Source organism: Drosophila bipectinata, chromosome 2L (assembly GCF_030179905.1).
Source record: "Drosophila bipectinata strain 14024-0381.07 chromosome 2L, DbipHiC1v2, whole genome shotgun sequence".
NCBI lineage: Eukaryota > Metazoa > Arthropoda > Insecta > Diptera > Drosophilidae > Drosophila > Drosophila bipectinata.
In genome coordinates, this window is record NC_091736.1 from 5,270,121 (window position 1) to 5,290,546 (window position 20,426).

General features: G+C 43.2%; 1 protein-coding gene across 1 annotated transcript in view; it reads left to right on the plus strand.

The window, feature by feature from the left end:
* Positions 1 to 221: 221 nt before the first annotated feature.
* dpy (fibrillin-like protein dumpy) overlaps positions 222 to 20,426 on the plus strand; it is a 116,302-nt gene continuing 96,097 nt past the window's right edge. Inside the window, 2 exon segments of the mRNA XM_070277335.1 lie at positions 222 to 725; positions 17,205 to 17,263. Of these exon segments, the coding sequence (XP_070133436.1) occupies positions 17,210 to 17,263 (54 nt within the window). The 5' untranslated portion in view covers positions 222 to 725; positions 17,205 to 17,209.

The window sequence follows — 20,426 nt, forward strand, 5'->3', positions numbered from 1 at the left end:
TAGCGACTTTTGCCGAGCAAAGTGTGGGCAGCAAAGTTGCCTAACAGCCAACACACTCACTCACTGACACTCATACTGGCACACTGAAGCTCACCTGGAGCCAGGTTTGAAGTCTCCACACGGGGCTCGCGATCGTCGGATTTAGCTCCGCACATTCAGTTCGTTTTCAGCGCGCGTGCGGTGCGGTTCTCTCCCAGTGGATCTCATCAGTGGATGATTTAATATTGGACATTAACCTGGTCGATTCCAATTGGAAGCCAGCCACCGGTGACGGAGCGACTGATTTCAGATAAATCTTTGCGAAGATCATTGCCTTATTTGTTTATTTGTGGGGTCTCGCGTCTCCCGTCTCCTGACTCCTGTCTAATTGCAGTGAAAGTTTGCCAGGCCTTGGTTAATTTCATCTACAATTTTACCTTGTGAAAATTCCGAAAAACCAAACGCGCGCAAAGCCATCAAAAGTGTTCAAAAGAAAAGCGTTAAATATTGTTAAATACAACAATAAGAAAAAATATTCCAGTGTCTGTGTCTGTTGCCGCAGTTTCGCAGAGTGTGTGTGTGTGTGCCAGCGTCTATATCTCTGTGTTTTTTGACGGCAAATCGCTTTTGGCAGCTGCCTTGGCAGCAGCCATCTAAGAAACAAAGTCTTTTTTGCTGGCGTCGCTCTTCGTTGGCAGCTGTTGGCAGTATGAACTGATTTTGGCCGAAAGTGGATGAATAAAATGGTGAGCAGCAATTTTTTAGCTTCTACAAAGTGCAAATTTTAAGTGGTATATAAAACATTTTATTTTTGTGATAATTTAGAGGAGTTTTGGTCTAAAAAAGATTATTTGATATTATACCAATTAGAAGTGGCTAGCCAAAGTCTACAATCAAAGCTTAACCATAAATCAAGTCTATATCCGGTTTAATAAAATTATACTCAAGCACTTAGCTTAAAGAAAACATTTCAAATTTGTAGTACATAAAAAAATAATTATGCAACTTAATGACGAATTGGCTTTTTATAGCTTCTCTTTTCTCTGGCTTACTTAATTAGAAAACTAATTCCCATGAAATTTTCTTCATTTAATAAATGGGGGAACGATCACTGATCACTAAGCGTAAAAACCGTTGACTTACAAAATTTACATGACAAATTTCCCGTTTGTTTCTTTCCACCCAAATGCCGACAAAAGCCTAAAAAACAGCAACTGTTAATGCGGCAAAAAAATAATAATAACAAACAACGAAACAAAAAGAAACATTCACTTTCATTCGTGCAAAAATCCCAGGCCAAAGTCATTGTGGGTTTTGATGAGTTGAGAGATGAAGAAGATGAATACGCAGATGGAAACGGGTCCGAAGACGCCTTGTCACCGAGCTCTTCGGTCAGGGACTCTTCGCTAATGCTGTTTATTTTCTCTGCATCTCATTTTGAAACTAACGAAACCGAACGCAAATAGAAAATATGACAAATAATGCCCGCAAATGCTCGCTTGACACACTTTTTGGTGGGTGCCAGAGAAAGAGTTAATGTCAAGCCATCACAAGTGGTCTGCCACAACACATTTCTTGTATTATTGTAAGCTTTTTTTGGGGATTTGCCAGGTACAAGGTAATTTTTTGGCCAAATCCGTGTATCTACACCAGATTTTGGCTCATTGATGAAGCTATGCGATGTCTTGTTGTATCTTTTTTGTTGGTCAAATGCCATTAAAAAAAAGCCAAAACAAGTGAAGCTACCGGCGCCGTCTCATTTGTCAGCCAGTTTCGGTTTGAAATAGCTGCCAGTCGTTTGTATGCCATTGTCTTGGCCCCATCGTGGGTTGAGGTATTGTACTTCAGAAATGGGTTGTTTTTCCCCTCCAGTTCGTGGCTCATCTCATTTTATCCATTCCATCTCACTGACTGACTGACAGACTACTTTTGTTTTGTTTGGTTTTCTATGCTGATGCGTTTGCCGCATGTTTACCGCCTGCGAAGAAAAAGGTGCAAAACTTTCACTTTATATATGATTGTTTTGCGTGCGAGCTGCTGCGTCCACAGCTGCGTTTGTCTGCCAGGAGAAATTACAATAATGATGCCTATAAATTATGAACCAAAGCGCTTGACTCACTCTGCGTGGGCGAAAGAAATTGCCGCAACTAAGGGAGCCAAAGGACCCAAAATAAAGTGAATGGTTTGCATCAGATTCTTCAACAATGATTACTGTACTGTGATATGAAATGGCAAATCTTTCACTTTTCTAAATCCAAATATCCATATGAAAAAACTTAGAAAGGGATCCATAGATAGAAATCTTAGTTCTTTGCAACATTTTTTGTTCAAAAATCAAAAGACTTAGGAAACAAACTCTTCTTAACGGACACTGTGAGTTTCTTTAATAGTTTCCCAGTTCTTTGCGAAATTTGTATTCAAAAATCAAAAGACTCAAGAAACAAACTTTTCTTAAAATACAATAAGAGCTTTTCTGAAGCAAATCTAAAGACTCAAAAACTCAAAAACTTTAATTAATCCAGTCTTTAACATTTAGTGACCCAAACGAATGGCTTTTAGCTTTAAATTGCAGTGCGGAACAAAAGACTGCGGACACAAACTTGACATTAGCCAATGAAACATTTATTGAATGCAAATAAAACTTCAGCTTCATCCATTGCCTAATGGGCAGTGAAACTCGTGGGAATGAGATTTTGCTACTTTCGTGCAGTCAGTGAAATCAGCGAATTGATTCCGTCGATTTTTGTGTAATTCGTAAGTCATGCTGTGCGTCTTCAGTTCCATCCACCCTGCAGACAGATTTATTAGTATGTCCAAATTGCGGAGACTGGTCGCCATTTGAATGCTCTTTTAAAGCTCAGATCAGTGACTCAGTACCCACGGCGACTAGTTTCCAGCCCCCCACACAGTCTGTTGAACCACAAGCCAATCGCTCAAGGTCTTTTCCCAGCCACCAACGGCGCAAACGGTGCAAAAAGCAAAGATCCAAAGCCACAAAATTCTAATTAATTTTGCGCTCGCGAAACTTTTTGCATTGATCTCTTCTGACTCGGCCGTCGATCCAAAAACAGTCAAAATGTGTGGGCATGCAGATGAATATGAATGGCTAAACTGAGCCGAAGAAGACGAAACCGAAACTGAACTCTGTGCGTCAGTGCCAGCCCGTGCCCGTCGTCTAACATCATTAGTTGTGAATGCTGGTGGAGGCCTTTTTGAGCTTCGTGGGTGTATTCGGCCTACACATCATGACACAATCGCTCCACCAAGGCCCGACCATGTGGTCCACGGATCTTCAGACTGTGCACTTGCCATGCGTTTTCGATTTCGTTGTCGATTTCATGATGGGCAGTCCCACTTTCACCAGAACTTGGTTTCGTTTTCATTGCCTTATACGAGAGTACTTCTTTGGGATGACCCAAAAAATATCGAGGCATCTCGCTGAAAAAACCAAAAACCCGAAAAAACACAAACCGAAAGGAAATAAGAAATAAAGCGAAAGTAAAACAGCGACCAGTTTTTTTGGAGTTTTTAGTTTTTTTGTTGCTGCAGGGCTGCTGCAGCTCGGATTCGCAGTAACTCAAAATGATGTCATGCTGTGAGTTGCCAAAAAAAAACAGAAAGAAACCAAACCAGACTTTAGTTTTTTGCTGTAGTTTTTGGCAGACCCAAATTTTGGGCTGTATCTGTATCAATAAAATGGCTTCATGCCAAGCAGAGCACATGCAACAAATGCAAAAGTAACCGGACGACTTGGGCCCAGCCCAGTTGAGTTCACATTCAGTTCAACTTTCAGCAACAGCTTCCACGCCAACACTCCGCAAAAACGGTGGAAAAATCAGACAGTCCGCTGTGTAGTTGTCGTCGTGGTTTATTCCGTTCAAGACCCTGATCGCTGCATATAACTAGCCGTAATGCCGTTTATTTATTTCATTTTAAAATCCCTGTCAACGGGCCCAGCTTCAGTTGCAATGTGCCGTTGCCTTAGCCTCGAGTTAAGCCTTTAAATTTATGACTCATATTAGTTGCAGCCGCCGCCGCCGCCAACGACGGCGACGTAAAAGCCGGCAACAACATTGCCTCGAAAAAAACCAACACGGAAACTTTTTAAACTGCAATTTGCAACAATTTTTACCGCAACTGTAAGCGGGCTTAGCCAAAAAAAAAGGCACCAAGAAGGCAAAGCAGCTGGAGTGCAACGAAGTTTTATTACACTAACCGTATGCGCCAGGGAAATGGGATTCGGCTTTACTCTTTACTTGATTAACAGAAAACAAGCTAACAAACCACATAAAAGTTATGTAATGTGGGGCTATAAAGATAAATTACTGATAAAAAGAGCTTTATTTTAATTTTGTGGTACTCACTATATTAAAATCACCACCCACAGGTATTTTATACACTTTAATAGAAATTTATGAGGCCATCAAAATCCAGTGTTAGCTCATCACCTTGACCATACAGGGAAGCAAGTCAAACATACAAGCTGGCACTTTGGAAAGTCTTGAGCTCGAGGCACCTTGTTCAACCACTTATCTTGAATAAATGGCAAACAAGCTTCTAGAATTCCCGAAATAATCCAGCACTTATTAGACGAAAGCAAAAAAGAGTATCCAGAACTCAAGTTGCCACAAAAACCAGCAGCTTGATCTCAAGTTGTGCGGCCAATTAACGGAATGTCTGCTTCGATATCGCTACCGTAATTTAACTTTCAAATGCAGAAAACCCGTTGCAGAAAGGCCGTCGTTGCCGGTAACTATATATCCCATATCCCCATAACCCATGTACCCATATCAGGGCACTCTAAGCCGCCTGTTGTTGCAGCCTGGCTGGTAGTCTGGCTCTGTGGGTCTTTTGTTTGCGCCCTGTCACTTGGGCAATCGGCCTGGCTAATAACTTCATTTAAATTAATCTCCTGCCCCACTTGGAGGACGGCAAGGAGAGCACAATTTAAAATTCAATTAGCGCAGCGTTTGAAGCTGCGACCGCAGGCGAGCACATAACCATAAACATTTCCCTGTCTCCAAGAGCTTCACAGCTTCATAGCTCCACAGATCCAGAGCTGTGCCACTCGACTCTGGTGCATTGCTGCATCCTGTCATTGTCATAGTGCCAGCTCATATCCTGTGGATGCGAGTGCCGGCAGTAAATTGCAAAAACCGCACATGCTAATCAACATGGGCAACCGCAATTATTAAATTACATTTGCGTGGCCTAATCGAAGTGGCAAGGGGTCTGGTCAAGTGCTCTGGTCAGTAGCCAGCACCCAGTAGGCAGTGGCCAGTGGTCAGTGGTCCCTGGTAAATGATATAGCCAGTAGTAGCCAACAGTAGCTTCTGCTAATTTAGATTCACCGACAGTACGTTCTTGACAAAAAGAGGCGGAACTATCGGTATTTGATTTGTCGACGGAATGAGGAGGCTGAAATGGGGCTGGATGATGGTCGGTCCGTAAAGGAAACATTAACCAAGTGTGGACAATTTTCAGTCACCAAGGTAACCATCAGATTCAGGAAGAGAAAGGAGACAGTGGCATCACCCAACCCAAATTCGTAAATGCAAGACATCTGGCTCTTTCTGTCCCGGAACTTTCCGGTAATTTCCATCACAGCCTCTCCCCAATTTCACCATTAATTATCCATCGACTGGGTCGAGCGGCTCTACAAAAAGCTGTCTGTTATGGCCAAAAGCATTGGGCCATGACTCAACTTCTCGAAGGTCGACAACTGGCGCAATCTCGCGCTTTGGCGACACCTCGGATATGCTCACACCGACAGGGAACATATTTGGCTTTGATCGTGCGTGGGCTTTACATCTCAGTTGTTGGCTTGATTAAAATGTAGTGGGGCCAACGCCAATTGGCTTATTACCCATGAGCTGGGCTAAGACAGCCAGCCGGAGCCAAAGCTGTAGCCCGAGCCGCATAAAATGTGATTCTAACAAGCGAGTTGGCAACAAACATTGTGCTCTGATCGAGCAGAGGCGTTGCCGCTGACCGTGGGCGATGGGTGATGGGGACATGGGAGGCCTTCAGAGCCCGACTACTCAGTCCCACACACAAAGAGCTTTAGTAATTAAAAGCTGAGCTCTTTTCACACTCAAATGGTGCGTTGATTGATATTCAGAGCTAATTGCCAAAGGCTTGGCCCGGCTTCTAGTGGGCCTCCTCGAGGCACTTCCTTAATGGCCGCTTACACCAAATGTCAAGTTCAAGTGTGGCGGCCCTTGGCCAAAACAATGTACAACGTACAATGAGGCATTTGATTGATGTGTGCCCCTCATGATGGTCATAATCTGTCGGGGGGATGATGCGGATGATGATGGAGGTGCGTCAGCAAGAAATCCAGCCAGATGCCAAGTTAATGTCTAGAAGCCTCGGAGGTAGTTCTTTGACTTTTACGCTATTCCAGGCAATAGAAGAGGATTAGGACCGTGGAAAGTACGTGACAAAGGCGGCGGAATCGGCTGACGCGACTGGCATTCCTTCAAGCAAGTTCGTTGCCTGAGTCTTTCGTTTGGCCGACTGCAGCTAATTGGTGAGCAAAACAGCGAACAAGAGCAATAATGTACCGCAGACAACAAATAACAACGTGTAATGAACGCAGCTTACAGTTTTTTTTGCCTAGTGCTGGTCTTCTCTGTGATTTTTTCCTCTTCCTCCCCTGGTTTATTTTTCCCCATTCCGATCGTACATGAATGAAAACTAAAGTAAATTGGCCCCCAGTCGTCGTCGTTTCGGCGGGACATGAACATCAAGGTGGTCGTGGCCGCTGTCGACTTCAGACAAAATGCAACCGCAAAACAACAAAAAATAATAATAAAAGGAAAAAATATATATATAGTATAAATGCAGCTATATGTATACAGACAATAAATTGTTAAATAGCCCCAGATCCCAGTACCCAGATCCCAGATCCCAGAGACGCAGGGCACGGCTTAAAAATTTATGCCATTTTAAAGCGAGAAATGAAACACGCCCCAAGTGCATTACAATAAATTATAGAAATATGAGCGTGGCAACAAAAAATGCTGAAACATTACATACTCTTGCAACGAAAACGGAAACCGGGGATTGAGAGCTGGGAATTGAGTATCCCCTTTTGGGTTATGATTTCCACCATCTCTATTATAAAGCAATTAATGCCCCGTCCGGCGTCATTTTGCTTATTTTAATAATTCATAAAAGCAGAAAAATGAGCGCATAATTAGGACACCCGGGTGGCCCGGGACTTCTCCGGAATCCGGACGTCCCTCTAGTCGGCCCCTGGTCGCCGCATGGGCATGACTTTGGACAGGGCTCATTAAAATCAACCTGCTAAAAATAGCAGCAAACATTTGTGGCTGTGTCCTGCGCCATCCTCACATATTTTCATATTAATTATCCGAGAGGCCACTTGTACGGCTGTCTAGCAGTGTGCAACCTGCTCGAGTCCACTCCACTCGAATCCCTTTCCATTCCAGAGCCACTCGACGCCACTCCAGGACCGCTCTAAGTATTCTCCAGGGGCAGATGCAAAGCACTGCCGATATGGCTTGTCCCTCTGCAGATTTCGCCGATTGCCCGCCATTGACTTTTAGCGATAATTAACACCTAGGTACTAAACCAAATTGCAACCGCATCCAGATGCGACAAAAAATGGGCAAATAGCAAAAAGGGCAGCCCATGCCAGGCAATCCCTTCTGCTGGCAGATGCTTTTTTATGCTTGCCTCCTTACATTTATTTTATTGCTGGATGGCAAACTGGAAGTTTGCTTATTGATTTGCATTTTTACAAGACTCCTTGTTCGCGGCGCTGTTGTCGCTTTTTATGTCTAGATTTAGTTATTTTTGTATATTTAAATCGCTTGTAGTTGGGATGTTTCAAGGTTCGCCTTGTAACTAGCCACTGGATCAGAAGTACAGCAGGGCGATAATTTAAACAGGAATTCTGGGCTCAGGATTAGCTAGAAATATCGCTTTCGAGTAGAGTCATAAATAAAAGGGAGAAAATAAATCAAGATGAGGAGGGACAAGGTGTCAGAAGAAAAGGCAGTCAAGCTTTTTTCTTAGGAGGGAATATCAATATTTGTTGGGGAAAACCAAACTAAATATTTTAACGAGCTGCAATCTCTGACCATTACATTTAATATTGTTAAAATTATTTTTCTTGAGCCACTTTTGCACTTATCAACCGTTTTTAGCACAATAAACTCAATCGAAGCCACCACAAGAGTCTGCAAAAATTGCAGGAAAAAAAGAGCATAGTCACATGCCAAATTTGGCTAAATTGGCAACGCTGAATGGCAGCTACCGACCTGTCCGGCCATTTACAATTACCATCGACCATCCTCGGCCGTCGGCTCATCCATCGTAGCATTCCGATTTCGATTCCCATTCCAGTCACATAATCGCAGTGCGAACTGCCCACATCTCCGCCTGACTCATGCTGGGCCATTGTGGTGGGGACTTTGGCCCTTTTGGCCACAAATTCTTCTTTCTGCGTTCTGCGTTGAATTCAATCAATGCATCAAATCCCATTGCCATTGCCCATTGCCCATTGCCCATCGACCATCGCCCACGCGTCCCTTGACAAACCAAATAAAAGAGGCTTCAAGCCGAGTGGAAATTGCCAATGGACATGGGCTTTCGAGTTGCAGGAACTGGCGGGCGAATCATAAAATTATGCAGAGCACATACCGCACTCGCACACACATGGAGCTATTATACAATAGGCGAACACACCGCAGTCACAACCACACGTCGAGAGCCAAAGCCAAAGCGGCAATTGCATAAAACTCTTTTTACGATGCGTGGTTGTCGTCTTTGTCAGTTGTTGGTTGGCCCGAAGAAACCCAAAGAGACCATCCACCTTCGATGGCGACGCCGGGTCCGGGCACGTACGCAATGCCAGCGGCAACTAATGCCCAAGTATATACTGTGGTTATGGTTGTTGGAATGCACTGCGAGAAAATTAAGAAAGGTTTAAAACAATTAAACGGCTTATTCTATTCTTCAATTAAATAAGTCTCCCCAATTGAAATTAAATTTTTTCAAGTGTATTGTTTCTTTTGTTGTTTATTAAAGTGCGCGACTGCGCGTTATGTTTTCCCCTCTTTTGTTGTTGCTTTGGGGCGCATTCGCAATTTACAACACAAATAAACATGGCCAAGAAGTGGCAGAAGCAACAGAAGAAGTGGCAAGACACCAACACCGGCCAAGGTTTACTTCCGCCGGATAGCTACGTAAAAGTCATATAAATTAGAATTGTAAGAAACCCAACTGTGGAGTGGAGTTTGGAAAAACCAGCTTTACGCACCATCATTTTGGGGTTCTTGAATTTACAATCCCCAGCCCAGGGTATCTGTTTATTTCCGTTAGTCACAGCCAGGCCTTTTATGATTGATTGTATTTTATACAGTATATCCCAGACAGGGCCTAATCACCACTAGAAGGGAGTTGATAACCCTACATAGTCGCATGGAGCTGTTAGTCTAATCAGCGGAGCGAACGAAAGGTCACCAGAAACAGACACTTGTAATTAGTGTTGACTGGGCCGTCCCTCCTGCATTGAATTAAATCAACTGCAATTTACCTTTCTAATGGCCAGATCCATTTATGGCCGCACGCGGACTGGGGACTGTACTCCCCAGATCGTGTGTGTCCATTTATGTCAAACTCCTCCTCCTCCAGGTTTTGGCCAGACTCTTTCACCCGGCGTAGGCGAAAATTGTGCAGTTTGGAAAGCCGTCGAAGGCGCCACAGGCTCTGTCGATTGGAGGTCAGGTCTGCATGCCACACAAAAAACACAAAACCTCGACACATGTGGGCCGAGGTTTCCTCAGTACCTCAGTACACTCCAAGAAAGTGTGTCAGCACCTGGAATCAGTGCAGTGCAGTGTACATATTTGAAAAGTGTAATTGGAAATAGGAATAAATTACAGATTATCTGAATGGTTTTATGGTGTACCATTTTTGTAATACCTGCTTCGGCCATTAATGTAGTGCAATAAGTGTTTGATTGTTGCAATTTCAACTTCAGGTGATTGCATTATAAAATTTGGCAATAAAATTTGATTACGAAAGTAGGGAGCCTGGATTTGTTTTGAACCCAAACGTATTTGCAAAGGCATTAAATTTAATAGGACATAATAGCGTACCGTATTTGAAGAAATTGATTGCAAGAATGCACCACAAACGTCTCACGCTTGACCTTCGAAAACGATTTTTTTAAGGACCCTGTGTTCCACTCTTTTTTAGCCCACATTTCCCTCAGTGTGGGCAACAATTTATCGCAGGCTGGACATTTACGAGGCTCAGCTTAGACACATTGTGCTGCAAATTGAAGCCACAGTCCAGATCTCAGCCTCTGTGGCCTGCCTTTTCAATTAAAAACTTGAAATAAATTGCGACCACAGCGGCGTAAATAAATATTGACATTTATGTTTAGCGAGGGCCCCGGAGATTGCTTTGCCAATAATGTTGCACAGAAAGCCGAGGCCACAGCTTAAGTCATGACACACTATAAAAAGCCTAATTAACACCTCTCTGCCCCCGCTCCCGGCTGCGCCCAGGTAAGCCATTGAAAATGCATTAAAAGGGCCGGTCGGACGGTCGGCGGGACAGCCAGGGCTGGCAACACATATCGGTGGGTTAGTCAACTACTCGAACACTAGCTGCGGCTAATTTCTGGGTTAAATATGGGAAAACGAAAACAACAGCGTCATGGCCGGGGCAATGAAAGCGAAATTTCAGTGCCCCAACCAGAAACCTCCAACCGAAAGGGGAAAAATAAAAAACATGCGTCGCCTGGAGTCGACATTCTTTTTAACAAGTTGCCCGCAGAGGCCAGAAAAGGGCCTGGAAGCTATAGCTGAAGTTGGAGCCAGTCAAAGTCAAGTTAAATACGCCCGCCGTGTGTCTGCGACTTCGACTTGGAGTCGGACTTGGACTTGGTCTTCGTCTTGGTCTTGGGGTTGGACTGGACTAGACTGGGCTGGGATGGGCTGGGCTTTTTGGCATGTCCGCTGGGTAAGAGCCTGGCCAAGAGACCAACCAGCAGGGCCAAGAAATATCAGAAGATCAAAGGCATTTTAACAGCCAGCGCAGCCAGCAACGCAAACAATCAACACGGCCCAAAGAGACGCGATGGTCAGGAGATGGTTTACCTGGAGGAGGTGGAGGGAATGCAGCTGGTTCGTCGCCGGCTTAAGGCCCAAAACCTGTGCACTTAGTTGGAGGACACGTACAGGATAAATTAGCAAATATTTGTTTTTTTTTGTTGTTGCTTTCGATACGTTTCGTATTGCAGATGTACCCTGGCTGGTTTGCGGATTTTATTTCTTATTTAAGCAAAAATTGCATTTAAATTGTCTGGGCTTCGTGCTTGTTGGCAAAAGGTCGAAAATGTAACCTTGACATTTTCCAGCCGATCCGTGCCGGCCATTTCTCTGGCCCTCTTTGTATTCAGCAAATGAAGTCCGCCAATGAGGCCATCGATAATGTCTCAATTATGTCAAAGCGACACCACCAGCTTCCCCCTTTTTAAGTGCCATCTCTTAACAAATCGAAGCGTATCGACTCGATCTCATTGGGTGCATAAACAAAACAGGCACCCGGGCAACACACACCATAAACAAGGGTCTAAAAAGTTGAAAAAAAAAATTAAGTTAAATAAAAGACAATACATCAGGCCCGTGCGTAGTGGCCAGAGCTACTACAAATAAGTCGGCGTCTCCAGTTCAGTTCCCCCATTGTGTTGGCACTATCCAATAAAGAGATTTAGTAGCTCGTACCTGGTGGCGATTCAGCCTCCTGCTGCTGCCTCTGCCTCATGCAGGCTCTGCAGCCCCAGCAGCCTCCTTCTGTTACAATGAATTCCTCCTGGCCAAGTACATGTCCTTCTGAGCGGTCAATGCTTCCCTCTGGCCGCCTGATTTGCATGCTTAACCTTTAAGCTCGTGCGGCATATTAATCTTATCAGAAACTTGTCAACAGTCAGCTATAGTCAATCCGATCGAGTCGCTTCCCTGCTGACAAGAAATATACATTGTTCTCTGAAATATCTTGTAATGTCTCACTACCAATGTCGCATATAAATTAACACACAGTTCCATTCTGCGGTTGAAACTTTCAAGCTTAAAGGACATCTGTTGAATCCACAAAGGTATTTATGGATTATTTTTTTATGGATTCAATAGAAAGGCAAAAGGGGCACGATAATCTTCCTCAGACCTTTCAAAAATACCTTTAAAAAGAGACCTTGAAGCAAAAATCCACAAAAGCCAACACTTCCAAGAACGATACAATCCCAGATGAATTCCTTAGACCCCTCTAATGACTTCCTGCATCGGCTATTGTGGGTCTCTCACCCATAAACCCAAATATGCCGGCGCACCAAAAGCTGTCCCCTTTGCCAATGATTAATGTGCCGATCCTTGTCCAAGAATTATGTATTTGGGTTAATGTTACACCGCAACAGCCGAGCAATAGCAGCAACGCTTGCATTGCTTTAATTTTGTTTTAACACAAAAATTGCCAAGTACCAGTATTTATTTGATGTGCGCAATCCAAACGACCGAAGCCCCGAACATGGACTGCAATTTCCTTCCGTCGTTGAGCTGCGCATCTTGATCGCCGGGTTCTCAGGCCGTGGCCAGAAAACTGGTATGCCATAGTCAGAGTCAGAGTCAGAGCCAGAGCCGATGCCAATGCTGCTGGCTATTTCAAAATCTAACTGTTAACTGGAAAAGTTGAACGTACTAGCAGCATGCAACATGCAACGGCTGCACCCACGGCAGCACTAAAATCAGCAGCAATTCAACACAGAGAAAATAAACGAGGTTTTTTTAGATGAAAATCACAAAATATTCTAGAATGTTTTTTGAAATATTTTTATGAAAACTTCTAAGTTTAAAGACACCATCTTCAGAAAATGGTATTTAGTAACTTTAAGACCAAATTTCAATCGATTTTCTTGGCAGTGCAACAACTGCAATAGCGATCGGCCAGCGAAACGAGTTGAAAGCCGTTTTCCCTGTTTGCCAGCCAACTCTTGAAAGTGGTTTTGTTGTCTAACTGCGTTAGTTTCTGCTTTAAATTGTGCGCCCAAGCAGCTCCAGCTCCAGGTCCAGCTTAAACTCCAGTTCCAACTCCAGCTCCAGCGGGGCTTAATGGCTTTAACTGCAACTTCGGCTTTAGATCCAACTTCTTTTGCGGGTTCTCAGGCGGCGCGGGATAAATGTCATAGCGGCGGATGCGACGAGCGCATTTATCATTAATCAAAGACCCATCCAAGACCTCCGATATGCGGAAACTACTATCGTGTAGCTGTACACCAGATAGCTGTACGACCACCACCACCTGGTGGTCGATCATTTCCGCTGCCGAGTTCCTTTATTTTGACACTGGGCCAGCAACGGCAATTACTTCGGACTCCGATTGCTCTTGTCCCGGCAGCCCCTTCCCGGCTGCCCTGATTTATGAGTTTTTAATGAGCGGCAACTTTACACGAATTGTTAACAAGTGGAGACGCGTCGGCTGAAGCTGCTCAAGTGAAGTGATGCGACTATATAGGTATAGGAATACCAGTATATATATAAATACAACAAGTAGATCGAGCAATCGCACCTTGACATTCGCGTCGTGCGAATTGTCAGACCAGATGAAGATGCACCAATGATACGGTCAATGGGTCCCGGAATGTGGCAATACCCTAACTTCGACACAAATGTGCAATATCATTGAGGACGCACTTTGAAAAATAAACTCGAAAGTTTAAATACTTTTGAGATCCGTGGCTTAGCCTTTGAAATTAAGATAAAATATCTCTTTTCAAGAGCATTCCATTGTCTGCCTTTAAAAATACTTTATTTTCTGGTTTATGTTGTCGCTGGTGATTGATTATGCATTTTCATGCGAACTGGTTGCTGCAGTTTGGTGGCATGCGGGCAGGTGAATAGTGGTATGGTATCTGTGGAGTGCAGCCCAGGGTGACCCGCCCCTTTTCCTCCTGCCCGCAGCTTCTTGTTGGAGACAGGCCGGCGGCATTGTCTGCCAGGCGCGAAGTTATAAGCATATAACATACAACTCACTGGGAAAAAGAAAGAAAAACTCTAGAAAAAAAGATTAAAATATTCTTGTGTTGCAAAAGACACAACCTTTAATATTTTATCGCTGTGTAGTTAATGCTGTCAGTGACCTTCACATCGAGCCGCTGGAAAACCTGCAATTAGAAAAAACGTTAAGCCCCAAGATCAGAGCACAGATTCCTCACACAGGTTTCGTTTTGCAGGCGCCCCAAGATTTATGCCGCAAAATAAAAAAGGGTTAAGCAGCCTCCGAGAACGCACCTTCTTTCCAGCGACAGTTTGACATTGAAAAAGTATAATTAATTGATGGGGACCCACCAGCAGGTGGAGGCGTGGCCAGGGGCAGATTAAATCGATTATGTGAGATTTATGACACAAAATACTTGTGTATAAAAACTAAAAATGGGGCGCCGCCTGCAATTTAAGAATCAATCAAATACCAATTACCGTTCGCGACATTCAAAGCTAAATTACACTCGAAATACACAAGTAAATACGAAAAATTCCCAACTACTGTCGAGTGCATCGATGACGCGTCCGCATCCGGTCGCATACCTGTACTTTTTTTTGGGTGTGTTCTGTGGAGATTCCACCACCCCTCCCATTCCTCAGATCAGATGATGCACAAAATGTTTGTTTAGCGAGAAACACATCTTTCAAGCTATCAGCATTTATTTTTAATAAAGATGCCATCATTAATTTTACGTATATATTTGCCTTTGTGGAGAGTATTTTTCGGGCGATAGGGGCAAAAATGTGTCACTCGCTTCTTTGACTTTGATTTAGTGGCTAGACAGGTTAGGACCAGATGAGATCATCCCCAGAGACAGGGGGCAGCAACAACGACAGTGACGTTGATGGCGGCGATAGCGTTGACAGCATCACGGCAACAACATCAGCCGCTGTGATCGGGCCAAAAGGAAGAGCCAGTTTTTCGATTCAACGTCTTTTCGGCCTTAACCACCGACAAGCGGCTTAGACTGTGCTTGAAGTGGCCGGCGGCTGTTTTGGCCTTCATTCAAAAATTATTTGACATTGTACAAATATTTTGATAAGATCTGTGGGATTGAGTGCGTATATCTTATGGCCACTGTTCCGTTAGTTAAAAAATAAGCTTAAAGGTTAGAGAATTAAAAGAAATTTTAACAGAAATCTTTTTTTAATATTTTCAATGCTGCCACTCTGCAGTCATTAGTACATTTACCAACACTGTGAACTTCCGCCAATTAGCGATTTCCGCCATTTTGAATTATTACCCACCACTAGCTGTCAAATTAAAAAGAAAGTCATTAGAAACGTGGCAGATAATTCCTATTGAACTTTATTTCCTGATAGTTCGAGAATTCAAAATACGTGCAAAATATGAAGAATCCCAGTTTGGGTTCACCTCCGCAGAATTGCCTTGAAAGTTTCGGGCATTTCGTGATTTCCAATCGAAGAAAAATCAGCAACCGAGGGAAACAAGAAACCGCACTTGCCACATTTATCACGCACATATATCAGCTTGTCAGCCAAAGGGAGCCAAGGAAGTCCCAGAGAAAGAACCAACCAAATTACGCTCATTTTGTGGCCACATAAATTTATCAGCCAGGCATCGGGCATCACTGCATATTTCCTGTAGCCACAATACACAATAAAAAGCCTACGCCGAAGTCGAAGCTTTGGGAGCTGTGGAATCGAGGAAACCAGGGGCCAACTTTAATTAAGTGATCATGAACATGGGCAAACACAAATCGCCAACGGCCGCTGGCCAAGCTGCCTCGGATCTGGGAAAAGGCCAAAACAAGATTAGACGCTGGTCTGCAGCACTTCAAATGTCGTTAGAACGAAGCAAATCTATGGCCTCGGCCAATTCTTTTTATGGCCAGGTTAGCCAGCGCAAACAAGACTCTGTTCCAATCCTTGGTGCCTACTGCTGTAATCTCAGCCAGACTTCCTTCTTCTGCACAGCGCATGTAATTTGGCTCAGAGTGTGTATTTTATTTAAGCGTTTATTAGCTGATAAACCGAAATAGATAAATCGTGGTCCAAAAGGGAAACCAAACTCGCCAACCCAACTGACCATATACCTTGGCTTACCTTTAGCCCGTTGAGAGTTTTATGGCCAGCCGGCGGCGCTGTTTTTCCAGTTCACTCTCCTGGTTTACAGATAGATAATGGCAAATATTTTTTTACACACGTTAAAACATTCACGCCAGGTTAAGAAAGTTGTTTGTTCACGCCCCATCCGCCACTGCTACAGCTAGACCTCATTAGGATGACTTGAACGGGCAGTTTCTATACCTTAGCTTTATGAATTGTATTCGTAGGATCTTAGAATATATAATACTTATGTAGATTCAAGATGCTTATATTTTTGCTAGAAAATCACGCTTCTCAGAGACTTCCGTCTTAAACAATCTTATGTAATAGTTATGAGAAAGCGTACACCACCTTCCATATAAAGATGCTATCGCAGTTCGCACAAAATTATATCATTTTCCCAAAAACCCCGGGCGAGGCACAGTTTTCAGTCATTCTACCAATTAACACAATGTCCAGTGCCTGTTTTTTTTCATTTTTCTCGTTAGTCGGGCCAAAGTCTGATGAAAATGAGTCGCCGGCGTCTGAAAACTAAAAACTGAAAGTGGAAAATGAATGCGTGAGAAAATCGCCAACAGGTAGCTAACAATGAATATTGCGAGCATTAAAAATTTCTGCCTCGTCTAAAGGTGTTTGGGTATTATATTTTTATGCCGGTACCGTTGTTGGGACATTTATATTTATAATTTTTCAGGGAAAGGCAAAGGAAGCGATAAGCCTGGGACCTGGGGGGACTCATGTTTGCGCATAAATTTCAAGTGTCATTTACCCGACTTGGCGCATTTGTCTTTTGTTTCTGCTTTATTGTTATTTTTTGGCACCTGTTCGAGATGACCAGGCCAATTGTAGTTTTTTTCCTGTTTCGTTTGTTTGTGCGTGCCCAACATTTTAAAGTTAATTATTTTTATTTGTTTTGCGGTGAGAAGAGAGCGCCGAAAGCCTAAGCCGAAAAGAGTCTTTGCCATAAGTGGTTATTCCCTGGCGGCCTTAATGGTATTTATTTTTTTTTTCTTAGCTTAACGTGCTTTTAATTGATTTCCAACAGTTTTTAATGTAATATTTCTCTTTTTTTCTTTTCAGCAAAAATGAAAATATTTTTGCCACTAGTCACGTGGATAGTGCTACTACTCTCGAGTGCAGTAAGTATTTCCAAATCCCACTTACATATCATAAAGCTAATTAGTGTTAAGTTGAGGCGGTAAAGTTGAATATCGATGCGATTAGATCAGAGTCTGACATCAACGGTTAGCGCAGGGGTCATAATTAATTTATGGGTTCTCGAAAGGAGCAAACAAAGAGCCGAGGAAAAGAAATATATGATTATATTTACGATCTGCCACCTCATTATGAAACAAATTTCCGAACAAATACACGGGGATTCGAAGTGAAAGAACCCCAGTGAAGCAGCGGTGAACAAACAAAAGTCCATTTGAAAAAGAAACAATACGTAGAATCCGAATCCGACTCCGACTCTGTAGAGAGGGAACAAATTATAACGATGGAACCCTTGATGACCTAACGGGACCTGTTCGGAGAAAGACTCCACCTCTCATGCAAATGAGCCATAAAACGAAATTACTGCAAAATGACTTGGATATAGGCAAATCATATTTATTAAAACTAACAGCTAGCTGTGAAATCTTCCGGAGGGTTCTGCTGGATGCTAAGCAAATAATTTGGCCAAGTGGAGAGCCAACAATGAGAAGACGGATAGTAATGATAGGGCTAGCGGAAGAGCAGAATCACCACGGTCATCGACTGACCGACCGGCCGGGGAACCAAACCAAACCAAATCCGAACGAAGCCAATCGATGGAAGAAAGCCAGGAAAACGTAATGAATAAAAATAGCCGCATTAGCTGTAAAAACGCTTTGATAGTCATCGATTTATGCAGTTGGAGAGGCGGTGGTGCGAGGTACCCAGGGGTGTCTGGTGTGAATGAGGGAACTCCGGCTCCGGCTACCAGGGCGGCAGGTTTGAGAAATTGGCCAGAAGAATTCTCTAAGCCGAAAGTCGTCGAGTTCAATGACTTGTGCGACTTTAGCCCGCTTGTGGTTTTCTTTGCGACACTCTGTCAATGGACCTTACCTCTTGATGTTCTTTTATGGATTTGCTTTCTTTTGTGCTTTGGGACTTGATTTATGCGAGTCTCTCATAATTCATTTGATTAGCTAGATATGATTATAATTAATTGTGAACTCGGTGGTTATACCTGCCTGTTATTTTTTTTGCCAATCAAATGGATCTGACTAATGGATGGTTGGTTTTTTCAAAGCATGGTTAGTGGAAGAAGGTGAATGTAGATTCTTTTATTTCAAAGAATATTTGTTAGTGAGCTGGTTTTAGTTTCTTTTACTTTTGAATTAGAGACTGTAGAGGGCACAATAAAAGCTACTTTTATAGAAGTGTGGGGTTCATACACTCCCCATTTGGTAGCTTCTATTCTCCTGAGGACTGGAAACAGTACTGATATGCAATAACAGAAAATCTCTGCTCATCAGGAGGGAGTTAATGCCCATTGACAGTTATAACGGATATGCACTTGAGCACTCGAACACTTGAACGGTGACGTGCAACGTCGTCATCTGTCTTCCGTTGTCACTGAGCCTGTTAACAAGCTTGACTACGAAAAATTGCACTGTGCTGGTGCATTGTAGTCGCTGGCACAACGCTCAATGTCATGGGAGCTTTCAGCAGCCCAGTCGCATCATCATCATCATTATCATCCTCGTCATGATTCCGCAGTGGCATCCAGTATCAGCATCAGCATCCACATCCACATCGGTTGCGCACATCTTTGCTCGCACACCTTTAATTGTTGCATTTGCTGTTGTTCAAGTTGTTGGCTTTGTGCCTCAGTTGAGTGCATGTGCCGTCTCCCCTGCCTGACTGTCAATTGATAAAAGTCGCAGAGTCGGCGGAATCTATTGTTTAGCAAGGCCGTTAGCGTTGCATGGCGTGAAGTGATCGCAAACCACACACACACACATAAGCCACAAAAAAAAAGCAATTGAAAACCCAGGGAGCAGCCCAGAACTTGAGGGGCCACATGCGGGTGCTTCTCCGCCAGAAACTCCTCCACCAGCAGCAGCAGCAACCCGATAAGAATCTGCCTAAAACAATTCGCGGCTAAACTTGAACTTGACAGCCAGTGTCTCATGTTCACACCTTCGGCAGCAGGGTCGCAAAGCAATTTAAGTTGCTTTTTTATGGATGGCCTCCCCGGTGCTCATTAGGCCCAATGCTCCTCAAAACAAAAGAAGAGAAAATTGGTCTTAGTCTTGGAGGAAACTGGGAAAATTTAGCGAGATCTTTGTTGGAGGCGAGCTGTAATTGAAAAAGAACTGGCAGTAATTGAGTCAGTGAACTGAGCAAAAGAAAAACACGATTATATCAAGAAATATATAGACCCTTAACCAGAAACTATTAAGCACCTAAACTATTACATTATTTTCTTGATTAAAAAATGATTCAGCTTGTTTAACAAATATTTAAGCCTTTACCAAATCTGATCTAACCACTTAATAACTATATTTGAGCGTAGGAAGTGGAATTCAACAAGCTATACAAAAATAGAAGTACAATCGTACATGTACAACACCAGCAATGCGACAAATACATTTCAGTTTGGAGGAAACTAGTTTTAATTCATTTTTGTTAGAGCACGAAAAGGTCTTAAGTGACAAACTTGTTTCCCAGTCAGCCATCTAACAACAATCTGGAAAAAAAAACACCCGATCTGAGCTGCCAGCCAGACGGCAAAGTTTTGGCCAAGAAAATATGGCAAGCGGCAAACAACTTTTGTTTTGCTAAAAGTAAAGTCAGCCAAGTGTAACAATTAAGTGGCGGCTCAGCAACACAAACACACACTGTGTTAGTGTGTTTCCATATAAAAGAATATACATATCTGTACCTTTACGATCGGGTCGTGCCCATATGGACCACATTGGGTTGAGAAATCTGAAGAAGAGCTGCCGGTGCTACGCCTGCTAACTTTGCTGTATCTAATTTGAATTTAAATTAGTTTAGCGAAACCAGCTTGGGCCCCTAATATACTCATCGGAATGAGGTTGCAGCGAAGGTTGGCATTAGAGCAGGGCTTAGGCCTATTAATAGATGTGTTTAAAACTGGAGACATTCAAGGAAATGGGTCATTATTCTTCAGTTAAAACTTTAGTGTTTGTAGTATTGCTGGAAAAACAAATGACAATCTTTATGAAATAATGAGTAACCTTTTGGGAACCCTACAAATTTATGGCCTCTAAAACATGTTAGTTCCAACACAAAGTTGCATCTTATTAG